General features: G+C 32.3%; 1 protein-coding gene across 1 annotated transcript in view; it reads left to right on the top strand.

Annotated features, from left to right (window-relative positions):
- The window catches only part of LOC134693889 (uncharacterized), a 47,312-nt gene extending 28,275 nt beyond the window's left edge, over positions 1 to 19,037 (top strand). Inside the window, exons 2-4 of the mRNA XM_063554834.1 lie at positions 2,945 to 3,034; positions 15,079 to 15,228; positions 16,711 to 19,037. Coding sequence (XP_063410904.1) covers positions 2,945 to 3,034; positions 15,079 to 15,228; positions 16,711 to 16,946 — 476 coding nt within the window. The 3' untranslated portion in view covers positions 16,947 to 19,037. The remainder of the gene's footprint in view (positions 1 to 2,944; positions 3,035 to 15,078; positions 15,229 to 16,710) is intronic.
- Positions 19,038 to 20,991: the final 1,954 nt, after the last annotated feature.

Below are 20,991 nucleotides of genomic sequence, written 5' to 3'. Positions count from 1 at the left end.
TAATATTTGTACATATGTACAATAGGTATACCAATCGGGTCGTCGGAAATAACAAATACTTTTGACACAGTATTATTTGTTCATCATATCTCCGATTATTATCATTTTATTATTCCATATATGTACAATAAATAGACCAATCAGAACAAAAACAACAATACGATAGGCACAGTAACACTTGTACATAACATATCAGATTACAATTATTACTAATAATTGAACATATTATGCACATAAAGTGTACCAGTCAGTTCGGTGCAAACATTTAGTACATTTGGCACGGTTATTCCTTTTTTTATGTAAAAGAATATCTTTATTGCACTTTTCTTTGCTATTTTGACAAATAACTCGACCTACAGCAGTTGGCCGAGTATCCCTGTGAATTAGTCACTGGATACCCAGGGAATTTATTCAGTGAATTCATATCTATAGGTAGTTTGTTAGTTTTACAATTCATAGGTGACACGGTTATTCTTGACATTTATGTATCAGGTTACTACATGTGCATGTTCTAATATTCGCACATATGCACTATAAGTAAACCAACTAGGTCGGTGCAAACAATAAGTACAGTTGACACAGTAATATTTGCACATGTATGTATCAGATTACTATACTAATGAAGAGTCCACGTATATTACGATGTCGACTCCATGATAAGAATTTTATTGTTGCTTGGTGATTTGGATCGTCTCAGTTGAGACATAAATTGCATATACTACTCTGAAGGAGCGACATTAACTTCCGACTGGAAGGTTTTATCATTATATCTGTCAATTGTACAGTTTCAGGAAGATTCGGATAATTGATTCGCTATGATTAAACGGCAATTCTACAAAATGTGTCGCATTTTATTCTTTTGTGTAACTAATGATATTTCGTCAAAATGATAGAATTATTTCATAATCAAAATGCCAACATCTAAATCAATCTTTCTATAGTATGAAAACAGTAAACATGTCTTGTTATATTTAGTTCTAATGCGAGATTAGGCTTATGGCTAGTGTAAGTGTTGATGTTAGATTCAAGGTTTGGTTCAGGGTTAGGGTAAAGGTTAATTAAGTTTTCCCTCGCCTCTGTTCGTCTGAATTTAAAATGTGTCTACTCTGAATTCAATTGGCTATAAACAAGACAAACACAGAAATAAGACGAGTCGCTCCCAGTAACAATTTATTTTCTTTTGCGATGCAACATTCTATTTTTCTTCATTGAACAGATTCTTCAATAAAAACACCATATAATACTTGTAATAAACATAGAAGCAACTATTTATATACTTAATTGAGTAACTTCGATTCCACGTAACCCCAAGCACCTCCTCAAACGACATGAAATATATATGTATAGTTTATTATAGCTCTAAATTGGATGGGATCTCTAAGTAAAAAGAAGAACAAGCAGCTTTTGAAATAGAAAATGTAGATCACTTCCAAATTATGGGAAACTATTATTTCTCTGTGGTCTTTTGTTAGGATAAAAAGCATGAAAAACTAGAAATTGTCTTGTGTTTGGTCAACAAATATATGAAAACTAGAAACGTTTTGGTCTTGTGTTTAGGAGACAAATATATGAAAACAAGAAATATGATGGTCTTGTGTTTAGGAAACAAATATATGAAAAACTAGAAATGTGATGGTCTTGTGTTTAGGAGACAAATATATGAAAAACTAGAAATGTGATGGTCTTGTGTAAAGGAGACAAGTATATGAAAAACTAGAAATGTGATGGTCTTGTGTTTATGAAACAAATATATGAAAAACTAGAAATGTGGTTGTCTTGTGTTTGGTAAAAAAATAAATGAAAAATTAGAAATGTGATCGTCTTGTGTTTGGGAAACAAATATATGAAAAACAAGAAATATGATGGGCTTGTGTTTACGAAACAAATATATGAAAAACTAGAAATGTGGTTGTATTGTGTTTGGTAAAAAAAATATATGAAAAAACAAGAAATATGATGGGCTTGTGTTTAGGAAACAAATATATGAAAAACTAGAAATGTGGTTGTCTTGTGTTTGGTAAAAAAATATATGAAAAACAAGAAATATGATGGGCTTGTGTTTACGAAACAAATATATGAAAAACTAGAAATGTGGTTGTCTTGTGTTTGGTAAAAAAAATATATGAAAAACAAGAAATATGATGGGCTTGTGTTTAGGAAACAAATATATGAAAAACTAGAAATGTGGTTGTTTTGTGTTTGGTAAAAAAATATATGAAAAACAAGAAATATGATGGGCTTGTGTTTACGAAACAAATATATGAAAAACTAGAAATGTGGTTGTCTTGTGTTTGGTAAAAAAATATATGAAAAACAAGAAATATGATGGGCTTGTATTTAGGAAACAAATGTATGAAAAACTAGAAATGTGGTTGTCTTGTGTTTGGTAAAAAAAATATATGAAAAATTAGAAATGTGGTTGTCTTGTGTTTGGGAGACAAATATATGAAAAACTAGAAACGTTATGGTCTTGTGTTTGGTCAACAAATATTTGAAAAACTAGAAATCTTATGGTCTTGTCTTTAAGAGACAAATATATGAAAAACTAGAAATGCGATGTTCTTGTGTTTGGTAAACAAATATATGAAATACTAGAAATCTAATGGTCTTTTGTTTATGAAACAAATATATGTGCTCTTCAACTTAATACTTGTTTGGCTTTCAAAAAAAAATTATATCTAAGCGTCACTGATGAGTCATGTAAAGATAAAACGCGCGTCTGGTGTATTAAATTATAAGCCTGGTACCTTTGTTAACAAATAACCTAGCATAGCGAATTTGTAATTTGCTAACATTAAGTATGTTACTAAATATTCACATACACGCCACCTTTACTGTTTTGTACCTATCTATAGATATCCCTGTGTTAAATGCCATTTTTCAGTATATTAGTAGCCCGATGTCATTCCATGTATCTAAACGTGTTTTTTCCCTCTCATTTCAGTCGACCTATACGAAGGAATGTGGGAAAGTTGTGTAGAAAATAGAACGATATCAAATTCACATTATTCAGAATGTACTCACAGTATACGGGGTAAGTCTACATGTTTAAACTCCGTTGAGTAGTTCTCTATAGACAAAGGTAAATATTGTATATATATTATATATATCATTTAATTTTATATATTTTTTTATTATTGTGTTATTATAACTTTCATTAACCACTAATCGTTTTTAAAGATATTTTGAGCTTATTTCTTTGGTTTTTGCACTTCATTATAACCATTTTTGCATATATCACTCATCAAACCATATTTATTCATTGTCATCGACAATATAATTCATCGCCATAAGAGAGATAACTCTAGTTTACTTTCCACTACTACTAGTAGTTGGATTCGTTCGATACTGCTCCGATAACTTAAATGATTATTGCAAACTATAACAGCTGGGTTGTTCGGGTTAGTGGCGTAAGAGTGTGTAGAGGGAATGGCACCTCTCAGTACAACATTATTCTTGCATTCTACCGATTCGTCAAGATAAATGGACTGACCCATCTAACTTACTTTCAATAAATGAACATGTTTGTATGACTGCGTTATTAGAACTTTTATATTCACAATTAAACATATAGGTACAGTAGTTGTCGTTTGTTTATGTAATATATACGTGTTTCTCGTTTCTCGTTTTGTTTATATAGATTAGACCGTTGGTTTTCCCGTTTGAATGGTTTTACACTAGTAATTTTGGGGCCCTTTATAGCTTGTTGTTCGGTGTGAGCCAAGGCTCCGTGTTGAAGGCCGTACTTTAACCTATAATGGTTTAATTTTTAAATTGTTATTTGGATGGAGAGTTGTCTCATTGGCACTCACACCACATCTTCCTATATCTATATAACGGTATTCAGTGTCTGACTTATATATTTATTTTCATTCCGTTTGATACACAATTGATAAATGAATTTTCTCTTTCTTGGGATCAACACAACTCAAATGATGTTTTAAATTTACAAACATAGAGACGGATTAATAAAAGGGGACGCTTGTTTCCGAAACCCTTTGTATCGTATAACTGTATTTATATGTTAACACACGGTACTAGATAAGTCTGTATGTCCATCATCTCCCGCACACAGATGTGATAAATAATGATATAAAAGATGGCTTATTATTAATTCATTTGATTTATTTTTCCAGATTAAATACACATTCAATGCTTATTATTTTTTTTTAATTTCTTAGTAATGTCTCACATGGTTGATGTTGTATAATAATTTGTTCATCTCTGGAATCTACCGTTCTGCAGCAAAACCATTGCAAAAGTGTCTCTATTTAGCTTTGTGGGATGTATAAATACGCGTCTAACAAGTCCGGTTATAATATTTACCTTAAAATCTGATGCATTGTAAAGAGCTAGAACGTGTCGTATTCTATTAACATTAAAGATACCTTGCAGCAAAACAGTTAGGGGTACGTATGTGACCGGTTGCTTGACAAAATTTCAGCTTCTTTTCAACATACTACTTTCTGTGGCATCTTAAATTCCCGCTCTTCATCCCTCAATCAAAAACATGAGCAGACGATCCCAGTGCTCCATTTACACTTAAAATTAAGAATGGAAATTGGAAATATATCATAGAGACAACAATCCGACCAAACTTCTTTGTTATAATTGTCAACGAATATGATGCATTTATCTGAATAGAAACTGATTTTCAGGGACCCGAGTTCGTAGTTTTAAATATGTAATGGTAATCAAATCAAATCAAATCAAATAATTTTATTGGTGTAAAATATAAATATTGGATTATTTCCAAGACAAACATGACAATCATTACAAACATATAATATTTAAATTCAAACAACAATCATATTCTATATTAAGAATGAGTCATATTCTCAGCTTCGAATTCAAAACGTATTGGCTTTTAATAAAGCTACGTTTGCCTCAAATTAATCTTCTACCGAGAAAACACTAGTAGAGTAAGACGTGTTTGTGTAATTCATTAAACGTGATCATCGGGACTATTGGTTACTTAATTTGTCACTATCATTTTACTTTTTTCTCAGGAATATATTGAATTTAAAGCCTCGGTCACACCTTACCGGATAGCTCGAACGGACGACTAACGGATACATCCGTTTTATTCGGTCAGTGCATCAACGGACTCCCAACGGATAACAATTTTGTCAACGGACAACTTTTATTTTCATCCGTTAGGCGTCCGTTCGTGCTATCCGGTAAGGTGTGACCGAGGCTTACATAGGTCTTCGTGTCGAAATCGTCTATCCGTTTGATATATACAACGAAAATCGTATGTCCACACGCTAGAAACTAAGAAACTCAAATTATGTTGCGGTTATCTCTCTTACAGCCTCTGAACGTTTATTATATACACTGAATAAAAACTGGGGAAATGCAAAGTTCGTATGAAAAAGAGGCTGTTAGATACGTTTTTTGCATGATTTTGTTTATTATTTTTATATACAGTTTTCTTGTGAATTGGTATGGGACTTAAATGTACATCAATAGCCAATTGTTGGCCAAATTAACCTTTGGATATACATTTGTATATTATGACCTTGAACAATAATTGTTACTTAATGAAACCGATCATTCTATCCGTTTATTCTATAGATGTTATGTGTACGTAATTTATAAATAAGAATTGACTTTTAATTGATTTTATTCTGTTGACATTTATGACTCGTCTTTTTGTCAGATTTTTTTGGGAATTCCTTGAATTTTCAATATCAAAGAAGATTATCAATTTGAAGAATGTTAATGGTTTCCTTAACCTTCAAAACAATGTTATAAATATGTACAATCTTTGTTTAAAAGCATTGAAAATGTAAGTAAGCATACGAGTTATTGCATAGCACAAATGATTTACAAAATGATATTTCAAAAACGTAATTATTACAACAAAAGCTGAGCAATTTATTATATTTTCTTTTTAAGTTGTCACCAAGATATACAAACTTTTGTTTTAAATGTCCTCCAAACTCAACTTTAAATTTTTAATCTTTATTTTTCGATACACGATATTTGGTGATCAGATCTTCATTATTAGTTTTACATTAAATATGTATTTTTCTGACCTTTTTGCATATTCCATTGTACTCCTATTATCTAAAATGTTAAAATAAAAAAGGTATTAGTCACATATTGCTCGGTTAATAATATAACAAAGCATAAAAGAATATAAAATAAAAAAAAGCTTAAAACAATCTGGATAAACTTGGCTCAGATGAACAACAGCATTTTAATACATGTAACATTCTTTATGTGTTTTTTGTGACTGTATTCCAGTTGTTTGCATTAGTTGTGTCTTTTTTTTTTAAATCAGGCGGTTAGTTTAGTCTTCTGTTTGGAATGGAATATCCGCCATAATTGTAAATTTATTAATTTGTGAAATGCAATTTATTAATTTGTGAAATGCAATTTATTAATTTGTAACATGCATTTTCTTTATTTGTAAAATGTATTTTTTTTTATTTGTATTTAAATATGTATTGTTTCCGTCCGTTACATGTATTTCAACATTTCTCGATTTGTGATGTGACTTCTTTATTGGGAAATGCAATTTTTTAAGTTCTTAATGTAATTTCTTCCTTACATGAACTTCTAGATTTATTATTTTTTTAACATTGCAATTTCTTTGTTATTGTCACGTTTAGGGTTATCGTGCCAGTGTAGTTGTTACCATTACCAGCCAATGAGAAGTCCTGTTTCTAATTAAAAACTACAAGTTTACAATCAACATGTTACGAAACAAGAAATTTTACAAATGAAGACGTTTTACAAGTTAAAAAAAATATATATATACTACAATAACTGAAAAAGAGTTCAAGACGTTATTTCGACAAGCCAATGGTATATTAGATGTGAACGCTATTGTGATCCCTCTATATATACTAGATGGAATGTCGTTTCTAGCATGTTTCTAGCATGTTGGTCTTGAATGATATCGACGATAAGCCCATGGGGTGGATGGTGTAGGGTAAAGTTGAACAGTTTGTTATTTTTGGATAATTATCTTTTATATTTGTAATCTGATGCTGACGAGCAATTTTTGAAAAAATTACCTCTTGTATAATATTTGTTTGAAAACTTGACACTAGTCTGTTTCCCGGCCGTTATTGAAATTCTTGATAATACCCACAGTATAGCCACTGAAATAGAGACTGCTTGAATGCTTATTTGGCTAGTGCTGCTCAGTCTTAAGTTTTCTTTGTTGTGACTTGTGTTTTGTAGAGTCTTGTTTTATTGTCGTCTTTATTTGTCCTTGGCGTTGTAGGTTTGTCTACGACTTATGAGTTGTCTTTATTGGTCCTTGGCGTTGTAGATTTGTCTACGACTTATGAGTTGTCTTTATTGGTCCTTGACGTTGAAGGTTTGTCTACGACTTATGAGTTGTCTTTATTGGTCCTTGGCGTGGTAGATTTGTCTACGACTTATGAGGTACCGATTATCAGGTTATCTGTATGTTGATATCGTAAAATATCAGCTGCGAGACATAATATGAAGGTTTTTGTCGAGTGAGCTTAGCGAACGAGATCAAAAAGCCTTCATATGATGTCAAGCAGCTGATATTTTACAATATAGCAAAATGCAGATAATCTGATAATCGATTTATCGGGCTATATTTCCGTGTTTCGGAAGTGTTTTCTTTGGTTCACCAGCACACAATAGATTAACTATAAAAAAATAGGACTAACAATATATGACTTGATAAGTTCGGGTCAAAGTTATTAACGTCGGTTCAAACATTATGACGTCGCTGATATGTTGGGGTCAAAGTTATTAAGGCCGGGTCAACGTATTTGACGTCACAAAGACATGATACGGAATATTATTTCTTATGCAGCAAAAATACTGCAATCTGATTGGTTGACTACCCCGGTGTAAATAACACCCCACCTTGGTTCACCCGGTTCACTTGGTTATTTTAAAATAAAATGAAATTTTGCCTAAAAAATTTAAATATAAAAATTTTACAAAATAAAGAAAAAAAATCAAATTAAGAAAAAAAAATAATAAGAAAATGCTAAAAAAAAAAAAATTTTTTTTTTTTTTTGTAAACTCAAAATAGAGTTTAAAAGTATTTGGCAATGTGCAGCAGCATGGACATTGCAAAATTATTACGCTGGAAATTTTTCACTACCATTTTTACATCCTGGTTTCAAAATGAGTAAAGGAATTGTTCATAAGAAATAAATTCGTTAACTTTTCAACAACGGTGTAAAATTCTGTACACCCCTGATTACACCAAGATAACTAATAATAGCTGAACAGAGTGATATAGACAGTGGGACGACCGATAATTGTCTTTATTGGTCCTTGATGTTGAAGGTTTGTCTACGCCTTATGAGTTTGAATGTCAAGTTGGTATATTCCACCTCTTTTCTTTAAGGCCATACTATTATTGATAAAGGAGTAGGTCCGGTAAGGATCGATTTTGGCCTCCAATTTCAGGTTCATCTGACGAAAGATTTTGACCACTTTTTAAAGACTTTTAGTGTCTATTTCATTTGAATCAATTAGTTTATGTGAAAGATTTGAACTGATTTAGTCATTAAAAAACGATCCGATTCAAGCTCAAAAAAGAAAAATCTACCAAATATGCCAAAAAATGTCACATTTCAGATGGTTTTTGTAAAAAATGAAAGCGGCCGCATCCGTGTTCATCCATAACCTTTATACTAGTATATGTTATACATTATCATAGAATACAACTTGAATTTTAATATTAAGGGTGAACACGAATGCAGCCACTTTCGTTTTACACGAAGCATTCTACTGTCCAATAAATAACTAAAAGTTGACACTTTGTTGATGTTGTAAAACTGCTATTTTTTGGTGCCAAAAGGGGTTTTTATTGGACCTACTGCTTTCGATATGAGTATGATCTTGTTCTCTGTACAGCTATATGTGAAATTTAATTCGTCAATGCGCACACGAGATATACACTATCCTAATTTAAAAGTAAAATTGCATGCATTTATTCTGAATTTCTAAAAGTGGTCGAATGTCTCGAAAAGTGTTAACCGCCGAAATAATGTTGGACAATTTTAGGCTTAAACATGCTATACCTGTCAATCGATTGGGGATTGTTTGCCCTCTATGACCCCCCCCCCCCCTTTTTTTTATCCGACTCTACTAGGAATTTCATTTACGGTATTTCATCTTCTGTAGTATGTTGTCTTTTCTTTTGTAAACCTATACTAAGACTACTAGCAACAAAATCATTATATAAGATAAATTAAATGTGCGATAACGTTTGACGATGAATGGTCCTTACTTGATTATCTGTAATAAAATGTCTCTTTAAAATAGCAAGCTATGCCTTGGAGACAACATTATAATTTAAAGGATAATGTTTATATAGTTAAACTATTAAACTCTCATTTTCATTTGTGACCTAAAGATATTATTTAAAGATGACGAAATACAACAAACAATAACAAGAAAATATTTGGTCAGGGATGTATATATTTAACACAATGACATGGTGATCAAATATAACAGGCTTTATATCATTTATGTATTTTTTTCTTTAATTTAAAAAAAGATGGAGATGTGTTACATGTATGTGTGCCAATGAGACAGCTATTCTCCATAAAGAAAAAGGACGATGATGTTATCAACTTATTCAAATCCGTTTGCCATTAAACGTTGACCTAAAACCCAAACCATTAACAGATCACAATGAGATCGCGATATGAGCGGCATGAAAGTGTAGATGATTTTCGTTGCTTTCACGATGCTTCAACGTCCTCATTGCGCTTCTACAACGATCCCGCTACGAATATACCATGTTCTCATAAAGATTTTTCTGCGACCTCACTACGATTATCACTTCCTAACACGATCTAACCACGCTTATTCTACGATTATAACACGATTTTAACACGATAATTCTACAATCTTACCACTTTGATATTGCATGACACCAAAATCTACCAGAAATCGTGGGCGTGGTGGTATTGGTAGAGGTAGAGTCAGAGGGGCCTCTGATACGAATCCTGATCCAGTAGAGATAGTGAATCAAGCAATCCAACCTGAGTCACAACATATTGCTGATCCATCAAGATGAGATGACGGTATTTTATTTTTATTGAAAAATAGTTGGAATGATACAGATCTGTCAAGCACGTTTGAGCAATTGGTAATTAGGGACTCGATAATTCCCTTTTACTGTTGTACTCCCTCGTAATTGGCTCTTTTCACGCATGTTTCTTTTCTCGTGGATAGTAGAAATATATACCACAGCCTCACAGTATAAGATATCGTAAAGGTTGAACGTTTTTAAAACACGCATGTGGATGCGGGATTATATATCTCGCTGTGTTTAAGAGCAATTGGTGGCCTTCGGCTGTTTTCTGCTCATAGGTCGGGTTGTTGTCTTTTTGATACATTCCCCATTTCAATTCTCAATTTCATGTTGACGAATTTGATTAGTATAAACAAATAATATGTTTTCCATCACAATTTTCCTTTCCAAACAACACATGCCACATGAACTGCCGAACATTAATTGTGTAATTCGTATTTGATTTCCGCTATTGTGGAAGTTAAAGTAAGCAATATAAAAGAGTTTTGTATATGTAGCATGTTAAACACATTTCTGTATAAATAAAACATCATTATAGAAATCTGTTTCCCTATTTATTGATAAAAGGATCATTTGACAGATTTTCTGACATATTGTTGGGGTTTGAAGCTGAATTCAAAGTTGCATAGCAACAGCCTTAGGCGACATCCGTAATTCGTTTTAACTGAAAATCAGCATAATAAATGCTCCCGCTGCGGAGCAATCTATTTGTAATGTCAACTAGAGGATAAATTATTAAAAACGAACGACTTTTTCCAATAACGGAAATACACAACAATATTCGTGACAGTTCGGAGTAGATTAAGATTTCTCAATATATCTAAGTCTTTTTACCGTCACGCACTAGTTGATTTCCAAAGCATACTTTACTAAGTGAATACACGTACTAGTCTGTATTGTAATTTAAACTATTCAATCTCGTGATTGTGTTCAGATATTTAACTGTCACATAAAGGAAAGGTGAAAATCTGAAATAATGAAGAATTTTTTGAAGTTTAAAACCGGAGAAAACAGTCCAGATTTAAGGAAATTTGGAGAAGAATATTACCTACGAGAAGCTAAATTATGGCGACCTTTTAGAATTGGAGGAATAGCATCGATAGGATTAGCACTACCGTTCTCAATGGGGTCAATTTTCAACGCCTACTGGTTGTACGGAGAAGGTAATTATCTATTTGTTGTTAAAAAATGTTAACTATCATTTTTACACACATAATTCTGGTTCTCTATCGTAGGGAGCCATTATCTTAACAATTAGAATGAAGTACAAAACATACGTACATGAGCTTGTGACGTAAACGACATGTACTCTAACTGTACATTAATGGGGGTCAGGAAAGGGGTCAATTTTTATTGGTATTTACGGTTATTTTTCTATATAGTTATTCTCTATATTTGTTGGCTATTATTCTAAATTCTTTATATTTTAGTATCCATTATTCTCTCTCTTTTTCCCCCTTTTTTCTACACTGTTTACCATGATCTCTATTTTGTAAACCCCATCCGCACTCACATATATATCGAATATTTTCAGCAGAATTTTCTTTCTTAACTTTTTTCTTAAGGACACGATTCATTAGCAAACGTCTACCTTAACGAGTGTGTTATTTATTTTATTAGCATAGAGTACTATACTAAATATATAGACCCTTCTAAATGTCGCTTTTTAAAACGTCATATCTTAAATTATTAAACAGTATTTAATTGTTGCTTTATCGAATGTTTATATATTGAATTTAAATGACTTGTTCTTCCTGTGTTTTTGCAAAAGCTCAACTATTTTAGATGGTACATTTTCTCAATTTTTTATACTTTAATTTGTAAACAAATGAAGAGATGCTCAAGGCGGACCTCAATGAAAGCCCCCATCAACACGTTCACGCAATCTCGGTAATGATATCACGGAACTAATCGATAAATCGATACGTTTTACAGTCTGCCTGCTAACATCTGAATCAATATTCTGTCTTAAACACAAAACAGAGGCTAAGCGCTAAATCTAATTTTAAATGATTGTCTTGGATACCAAGGCATTTGCTGTTGAATATTCCGTTGGAGTAGTACGGGAAACAGCACGTTATCTTAATTAAAATGGTAATTAATGTTATAACCTTGGGATCAGATTTATGTTATGTATCAAACACCACGTAGTATTCAAGAAAGCAATTATAATAGACTATGCGAGTATAAATAAAATGTTTCACAACCAGTCAAAAATATTATTGTATTATATTGAGGCAGACACTACAATGAAAGTGCAAAAGGAAAAAATACGTACAGTAAAGAAATAATTCTAATAGTTTACATGATATGTTTTAACAGAAGGTTGTCAATTTTGCACATTATCAGTAATGCAATACATAATATTGCAATAGTATTGATAATTTTAACTTTTTAATAAAGTTTATTACTTTCATTTTTTACAGGATTTAACGCCGGAATGTGGGATAGCTGTTACCAACCACTTAATTTTACAGTCAGAATGTGTCCTGAGAAAAGACCTCGTAAGACTTCTAAGATAACTCGAATAATGGGATTATAAGGGGATCGTTTAAATCGGAAGGAAACGATTGATCTATTTAGCTTGTCAGAACGGACAGAATTATTAAACTTTCGTATATATGTCTGTGCTGGTAAAAGCTGCTTACCAGCAAGTCTTTTGATAAAGAGTTAACTATATAAGAGATTAACTCTAACATATCCAATTTTGCAATCATTCATTATGTTATTTATTTTAAGTGGTCTCCAATACATCTGTACGTAGATGTCCAATGACCGTAATGATGGACCGAGTCTTTGAAATAAATAAAAGGGCACATCGTGTACAACCCGTTAGTAAATATCATGGAAAGTTTATCATCTGATGTACATCATCAAACGTGTTTGTTCCAGCGGTAAGATTGAACGAGATTGTATAGTCGTATCGCGATGAAGTATATTTACATCAGATACTAGATTTTCAGTGGTATTTTTGAACGTGGTATATACAAAACAAAATCATCTTCGTTCACACATCTCATCATCTTCATTCATACTCATTTAATTATTTCATGTTTATGTTTGATTATTTTTGTTAATGATTAGCTTGTTAGTAGTTTGATTGTTTGTTTGTTTGTTTGTTTGTTTTTGTTAATTCATTATTTCAGTTGGAAATCACGTTTTGTAGTCTTGTTTTTAATACAGTACTGTGGCGACAGAACATGAGTTTCCTCTATCTGAAAGATATGGAGATGGAGAGGGGGATGAGAACAAAAGAATAAAAATTTATAGACACAAGATTATACTTAAAAATGATCTTGAACAAGTCTTTTATTTTTATTTTTTTTATGAAAACTGAGTAAAGTTATTTGTCCATTTATTTCATATATTTATATAAGTCTGGTTCAAAATGGAGAAGCTATTGTTTCATGCATTTCATCCCCTACAACCCCAATCCGTCGCCACGTGCAAGACGTTACAGATCCCTGGGGTATTCATTATCAATTTACATTGAAAATTAAGAAACAAATGAGGTATAGAAAATTTTTCATGCAATCCATTATATTTAGGATTTAAACTGAGCCAAAGAACTTTTGGTTAGAATGTGAACTAAATCCCCGAGGCCTCGTGCAGGACGTGTTTGCACGTTCTATAACACTTACAATTACTCTTTGATGTATGTATAGATTGATTGTTATATCCTCAATTTCAATCGAAATGTTCGCCTTTCATTCCGAACGAAAAACTGTGAAGAACATGTCCATTGAATTTATAATTGTTGATCCTTCTCGTCCTGAATGTATATGAACTATTTGTCACTGGACGTTGAAGAAGCAGTAATCAATCAGTCAGGATCTTATAATCTAAAACGCATATTTTAAAGCTAATTTTTCGGTATATGTTGTTCCACAGAGTTTGCAATGTACAACCAGAGACAAAGCTAGAGACTATACATGTATCTCTAATACAGCTAATTTTATTCATAATAATTATATAATCTTATGATCAGACATTTTAAATGTTTTCCGATTAGGAAGCTTCATATAAATTCTGACGTTTAATTGCTTCGATTATCATGTTACTGATCATATATCCCTGTTAACATTGGTAAATTATTAAATCAAATTATTGATTTCCGGAGTAAATTAAATACGGGTTTTTATTTTTCAATCTATATGAAGAATGGCTTTATATTGGAAGTGATTAGAACAACCATGATGTTGATCTGAAACTACGCATGAAAAAAATGAAATCTTGTTAAATCTTCTTTTACATAGTTTAAATGGTGCTTTAAAAAGAAAATGTGGTATGATTGCCAATGAGACAACTCTCCACAATAGACCAAAATGACACAAAAATTAACAACTATAGGTCACCGGTCGGCCTTCAACAATAAGCAAAGCTCATACGGCATAGTCAACCTAAAAATGATAATGTAAAACAATTCAAACACAATGTTCCATGATGTACAAAATACAGATATATATTGATCACTTATAAGGAAGAATGTATCGTCAGTTCCCTTTTAACGATGTGTTATTTCCACGTCTCGAGTGAATTAATCGGGTGATGGATCCACCATGGTTAAATCCGACCTTGCAGTATTTGGCAGGTGGCCTTGCAGGGTTTGGCGGGTGACCTTGCGACTAGGCGTCTCGTGTTAAATGATCTACAATCTTTAACAATGTAAATTCAAAATCGACAATAAGACCACTTTAGAATAAAAGTTTTCTATAAAAATTACCTTGTGACCTAAAGCTAATTTCAACGTGACCTTGTGATCTAAGGTGTAACATACTTGAGTCCCAAGTTGAATATGAATACCAAAGACACTGATTTATATTCTTCATATTTCTAAAAACAAAAAAATATTGATAAGTCAGCAATTTATATCACTGTTGCAGACAGCTTAAAAAATGCGTTCATTTTTTAATTTTGTAGTTACTTCTGAGAAATCAAATTGTTTTTCTATTTTTTTCTGTGGAAGTAGCGAATCAATAAATTGATGTATAAAATTAATGTTAAACCTGATTTATTTGTAGATTGGCAGAATGCTGTGATAGGGTTGATGATATTTGCTGCATCAATCGGCTTTCTGGCGGCCATATTGGCTGTGCTTGGTGTTTGTACATCGCCTTTACCAAAGAAAATTTATTACTTCCATTCAGCAGGGGAGATATTTCTCGTTTGTGGTATGTAGTTATTGAGTTAAATATAAAAAAGAAGATATGGTATGATTGTCAATAAGACAACTCTCCACAAGAGACCAAATGACACAGACATTAACAGCTATTGGTCACCGTTCGACCTTCAATGATGACCAAAGCCCATTCCGAATAGTCAGCTATAAAAGGCTCCGAAATAAAAAATATTAAACAATTCAAATGTCAAACTAAGTAAACGTTATGTACAAAAAATTAACGAAAAACAAATATGTAACTGTTACACATAAACAAATGAGAACCACTGAATTACAGGCTCCTGGCTTGGGAAAGGCACATACATACAGAATTTGTTGGGGTTTAATTTGTTAGCGGGATCCCGATACTCGGCCCCTTACCTGGGGAAGACTCAGTGGTTTAACAGTACAAAATAAGAACTAACAATAAAAATCAATTGAAAAAGGCTTAACTCATCAGATGGAAACAAATATAAATACATCCAACAAAAACACAGAGTGGACGTGGTCGGGTACTTGTGTATACCAAAAACAAAACGACACTAAGTAAAGTCTTCATACACTTTCGTATTTTATTGCTTTTTTATTTGACATCCATACCATACTACTTGAGTATGTACCTCGTAACACTAATACTTCAAATTCAACAAAAAGATCCATTTCCTATCTGGTAAACGTTTTAGCTGTGATTTATTTTCAGGCAGATTTGCCGATTAACCTTTATTTGAAATATTAGCTTGAAAAGTGGGCATTTGAGGGCTACATTGCGCCCACTCTTGTGCAGAGTGCTTAAAAATATTACATATCGTCGCTGTTATGCAAAAACCTCGTATCTCAATTTTTTGCGGAAATCTTTTTATCGATTATTTAGGATTAAATATGTATGATCCACTGTATGCGAAAATATCTGATCTTCTAACCAATCATTAACTTGAGTTCTGACATGTGACGAAAAAGTGAAGTCGGATTGGTGAGACATTTTCTTGTGCGAAAATATCGTATCTCAAAAGAAAAACACATGGCACGGCAGCTGACATTATAACAGGTACAATTTTAGGTTCTCAAAGCTAATATAGCTTTGAAATAATGAAAAGCTTTGAAAAAACAACATAGGTGCAGAAATATTTGCTCGTCTTGGTAATTGATTGGTTAGAAGATCAGTTATTGTCGCATACAGTGGAACATACATATTTAATTCTAAAAAATCGATTAAAAGATTTCAGTTTTTACTGCCTGGTGTAAAATTATCAAAACCTTAGATACGAGGTTTTTGCATAACAGCGACGATATAGGACTGCAACTTTATAACGTCGCAGATAATACGAAAATCCTAATTGATTCTCGCTTGCAAGGAAATTGTTACGTTGTGATACTCGCATTGGCGACCCCCTATCATTAAAGGTACTTCAAATGATTCTTCTTAATATTGATATTTCGGTTGTTAACTTTTCTATTTATTTATGATTACTATTTTTTTTCTTCTTCTAATTTTAAGCAATGGCTGCAACAATTGCCTTGGTGATATATCCAGCTGGGATAGAAATGGACAAGAGCATAGCAAGCCACTACTATGGATCCGGCTACGGACTCGGCTGGGGAAGTGCCTTCTTTTTTCTGTGTGCTGCACTTTGTATGTGTTTAGATGACTTAGTTCGAGAATCTGCGAAAGCGAAATGTTGCAGGTTATGTTTTAAACGTGATAGATCAGACACTGAATCACAGCAAGTTTGACATGTTTCTATGGCAACATCACTATAGCTTACACGTAAATCCCATGGCGTGCTAATAGCACCCCCATTTCTCGCCAAAGAAGACGCCACATCATTGGCTGATTGACAGATGCAACGGAGAGATCAATCCCGCATGTGTTGCAGTTCGAAATATTTCACTGAAGCCTATACATGTTGGAATGTACACTAAATATGGATCTATTGACATCCATTTTATTGAGTACGTACGCTTTTCTCGCGATGTATAAATGCAATTTCAACGATTTTTAATGAATCAAAATTATATCTACTTATTTATATAGTATATTTTGTCATTATCAGGACATAACCCACCTACATTTATTGTCCATGTTACTTTTTCATTGTTTTTCTTCTAGCAATTGATATTCAAACACCACGAAAGCTTATTGCACCCTTTTCAAAGTTTTTATCAATATTAGAGTATTCACACCATATCGATTTCAGAATCAATCAGAACAAAGGGTACCAACATATTTGTAAATTTGGTATACACGTTCCTTGTCTGCTATCGGTGTTTCATCCGGAAAGTAAGATCTTGTAATTAGGAAAGGAAAAACAGACAAAACAAAAAAATAAACGGCTATCAACATGGAATAGACTAAAACCAGACTTTCAGAAAGCAATGAAATGCAAAACAGTACTTCATTACGTTAAATACGAAAACATTCAGAGTTTATGCAACGAGAATTATTTCAGCATCAAGATTATATTTTAGAAAAGCGTAAATTATATTCAATAATATTCATACGTTAAGCATCAAATTTCTCCTATTACAGTCAAATCACAATAAACATTACAGTCAAATCACTATAAACATTGAAACCAACAAAGATCAGTCATTAAAATTCGTTTAAAGCAAACATAACGCGATAGCCACTGAGTGGCAGGCCGAAACCCCGGGACCGAAACTTTAAGGTTTGATTTTCCCTCTTTAAAACGATCCGTGATATGAAAGGTTACATGAATACATCATTTAATTTGAGGTAGTCGTTTAAGATCCTGTTTTTTTCTGTATCGGCCAATCAGATTACAACTGAATGATCAAGGCAAGTGTCGGATAAATAAACTCATCATAGATACCAGGACTAAATTTAGTATATACGCCAGACGCGCGTTTCATCATCAAAAGACTCATCAGTGACGCTCGAATCCAAAAAAAGTTAAAAAGGCCAAATAAAGTACGAAATCGGAGAGCAATGAGAACCAAAATTCGAGTGTTCTCGAATATTTAATTGTATCTTTATACCAAAAAGCACAGTTAAATAAGTTTTTTTTATGAAATAATTATTATTTTCAGTCCTCAAACAACACATTTTATATATTTTCTGTCATAATTGGTTTTAATTTGTTTAATGGTGTTCGACGCAGGCATTTGAAATAACATTTTTCAGACCTAAAATTAGTAAAAGTAATGTACCTATTGTTAAGATACAAGATTTTGAAAAATGAAAGTTTTGGCGGGAAAATATTTTTTTCTGAAAATTTCTGATAGAATGTGAGGGAAAAAATTAACGCTTTACTGCAGGGACTGTACACAAAAAAAATATATTAGAAATTAGAATTTCAAATTATATTACCACAAGCGTATTAAATATATACAAGTTACATTCTCTAATAGTGTGTATAAATGTAGGAGTTTCTCGATATACTGAGGGCATAAATAGAGGAAAATGGGGCAATAATACAACAAAAGAGCCAAGATTAAAAAAATTTGGTGCTGAAATATAACGAAAAGAGAACAATTGACAAAAAACATGCAGAATAGAGAAAAAATAACCTCTACAGACTACAGAATAAAGGATCTTTGCTAGCCAAGGGTTACGATCCACTCCCATCCTGTGCAGTTTATTACATATATGTATGGATGATATCGCTAGATGTATTTATTACACAGAAATAATGCTACAATCCTATAAAATGTTTATTATCGGTAAGCTCAACCTTATTGCATGTTAATTAAATATTTATTTGATATGAATGTTTCTGTATGTATTGTGTAATTTCAAATTCAAATGTTTTTCCACTTGTTGAAGTTTTACTATTTGTACACAATAAATTTTCACTCACTTTTTGATGTCTGATTTGTAAAAGCCTTATATATTTTTTATTACTTTTATGTTTCAAGATATAAACGATAAATGAGATGAGTTTCTCTACATTATCAATGATTTTTTTTATATTGTCTTATATATGTCCAAGTCATAAGTCCGCAATTCAGTGGTTGTCGTTTGTTTATGTATCATATTTGTTTTGTATGCCGTATCCAACATTAAAAGAGGGTAGAAAGATACCAGAGGGACAGTCAAACTCATAAATCGAAAATAAACTTACAACACCATGGCTAAAAATGAAAACGACAAACAGACAAACAATAGTACACATGACACAACATAGAAAACTAAAGAATAGGCAACAAGTACCCCACCAAAAACTAGGAGTGATCTCAGGTGCTCCAGAAGGGTGAGCAGATTGTGGCAAAAACCTCAAAATGTGGCATCTGTCGTGTTGCTCATGTTATAACAAATCCGGTAAATAGTCTTAATCGGTAGGTCAAATTTATGAAAGGGAAGGGGATTGCACTTACGACGTAAGGAACACATCCGATATCCTTTATGAAACGGTTATTCCATAACGGTCAACCAACTCGTGATGGCGTCCGTAAAATTTAGGAAGGAATGATTTCAACAGCACCATTTGGAACTCTTGTTTTAATAGCTTCCTTGTGAGCAGCAAACCTTTATCAAGAAAATCCTGATAGGAAATGCAAGCACGGGAATATCGTATCAATTGGGAGATATATACTCCATATGAAGGTGTTGCTGGAATGTTGCTACTTTGAAATGGAAAGTTCACAATTGGAAAGCTGAAATCATCTCTTTTGTCGTAAACTTTTGTTTTCAACCGACCATTATTATCAATTTCTAGATGTAAGTCAAGCTATGACGCCGACCCAACTGTATTTGTTGTATCTTTTATCTCCAGTTCAATGGGATAAATGCGTTCAACATAGTCACCAAATTTTGAATTATTTAGTGAAAGAACATCATCTATAGAGCGGAAAGTAGAATTAAAGGATATTACTAACTTCTTATCTTTCTTTCTAAGAAGTTCATGTAACATTAGAAAATGATGTTTAATTAATATTCTATTGATAATTACTTTTGGTACAACTTTTGTTTTTTTAAAGAAATCTAAATATAAATAAACAGATATGTTTTTCCGACGTACGCAATAGAAGACAATGCATTTTAGATGTTGACATTCCGGAAAAACATCGAGCTTAAATGGATCGACAAGATTGTTGATGAATTAATTGGTAAATTGGTCATTGGTTAGTGTCCAAATATAAAATCTGCATGTGAGTTTTGGTTCCAATCAGTGTGTGTGATTCTAAACTTTTGAAATAGGAAAACCTAAGTATGTTTCTAGTATCTAAACCTGTGTTACGGTCATTACCATCTAGCGTCGAATTCAACTTCGTTGCCTTTGATTGATTGCACCTACTTCATTTTAATTTGATGGATAGTTGTCACATTGGTAGTCATACCGTCTCGATTAAGTTTTATATGTAAAATTTTACAAAAGAAAGCCGAATATCATTTGACTAGGGTAAAATCAAACATCACATATTTATGTTAGTATAAACTATGATTTATAACAGAACAAACAAAAAGTATGTTGTTACAGGGGCGATTTATAGTGCCCATATGAATATCTACGACATGTCGATATACTTTATTGCCGGAACGTACATAAATAGTATCTAGCAGAAAATTAACAGATCAAATCCAGTCTAGTTTCATATCTTAACAACTATGTATAGAAATTAACAACGAGGTTCGGTTAAGAAACAAAGCTTTACAACCAGAGTTAATTACAGCTTTTCAACTATCCAATTGTGAATGTTCCAGTTCTATATAGCAACATTTTAGCAACACAATTATATCAGTACATATCTCCCAATTGATATGATATTTTAGATTCCAGAGGGTATGTTTCCTTCGACTATTCCCTTGATTGATGGT

Source organism: Mytilus trossulus, chromosome 12 (assembly GCF_036588685.1).
Source record: "Mytilus trossulus isolate FHL-02 chromosome 12, PNRI_Mtr1.1.1.hap1, whole genome shotgun sequence".
Classification (NCBI taxonomy): Eukaryota; Metazoa; Mollusca; class Bivalvia; order Mytilida; family Mytilidae; genus Mytilus; species Mytilus trossulus.
The sequence above is the reverse complement of the archived record's forward strand: the minus strand, read 5'-3'. Positions and strand labels throughout refer to the sequence as shown.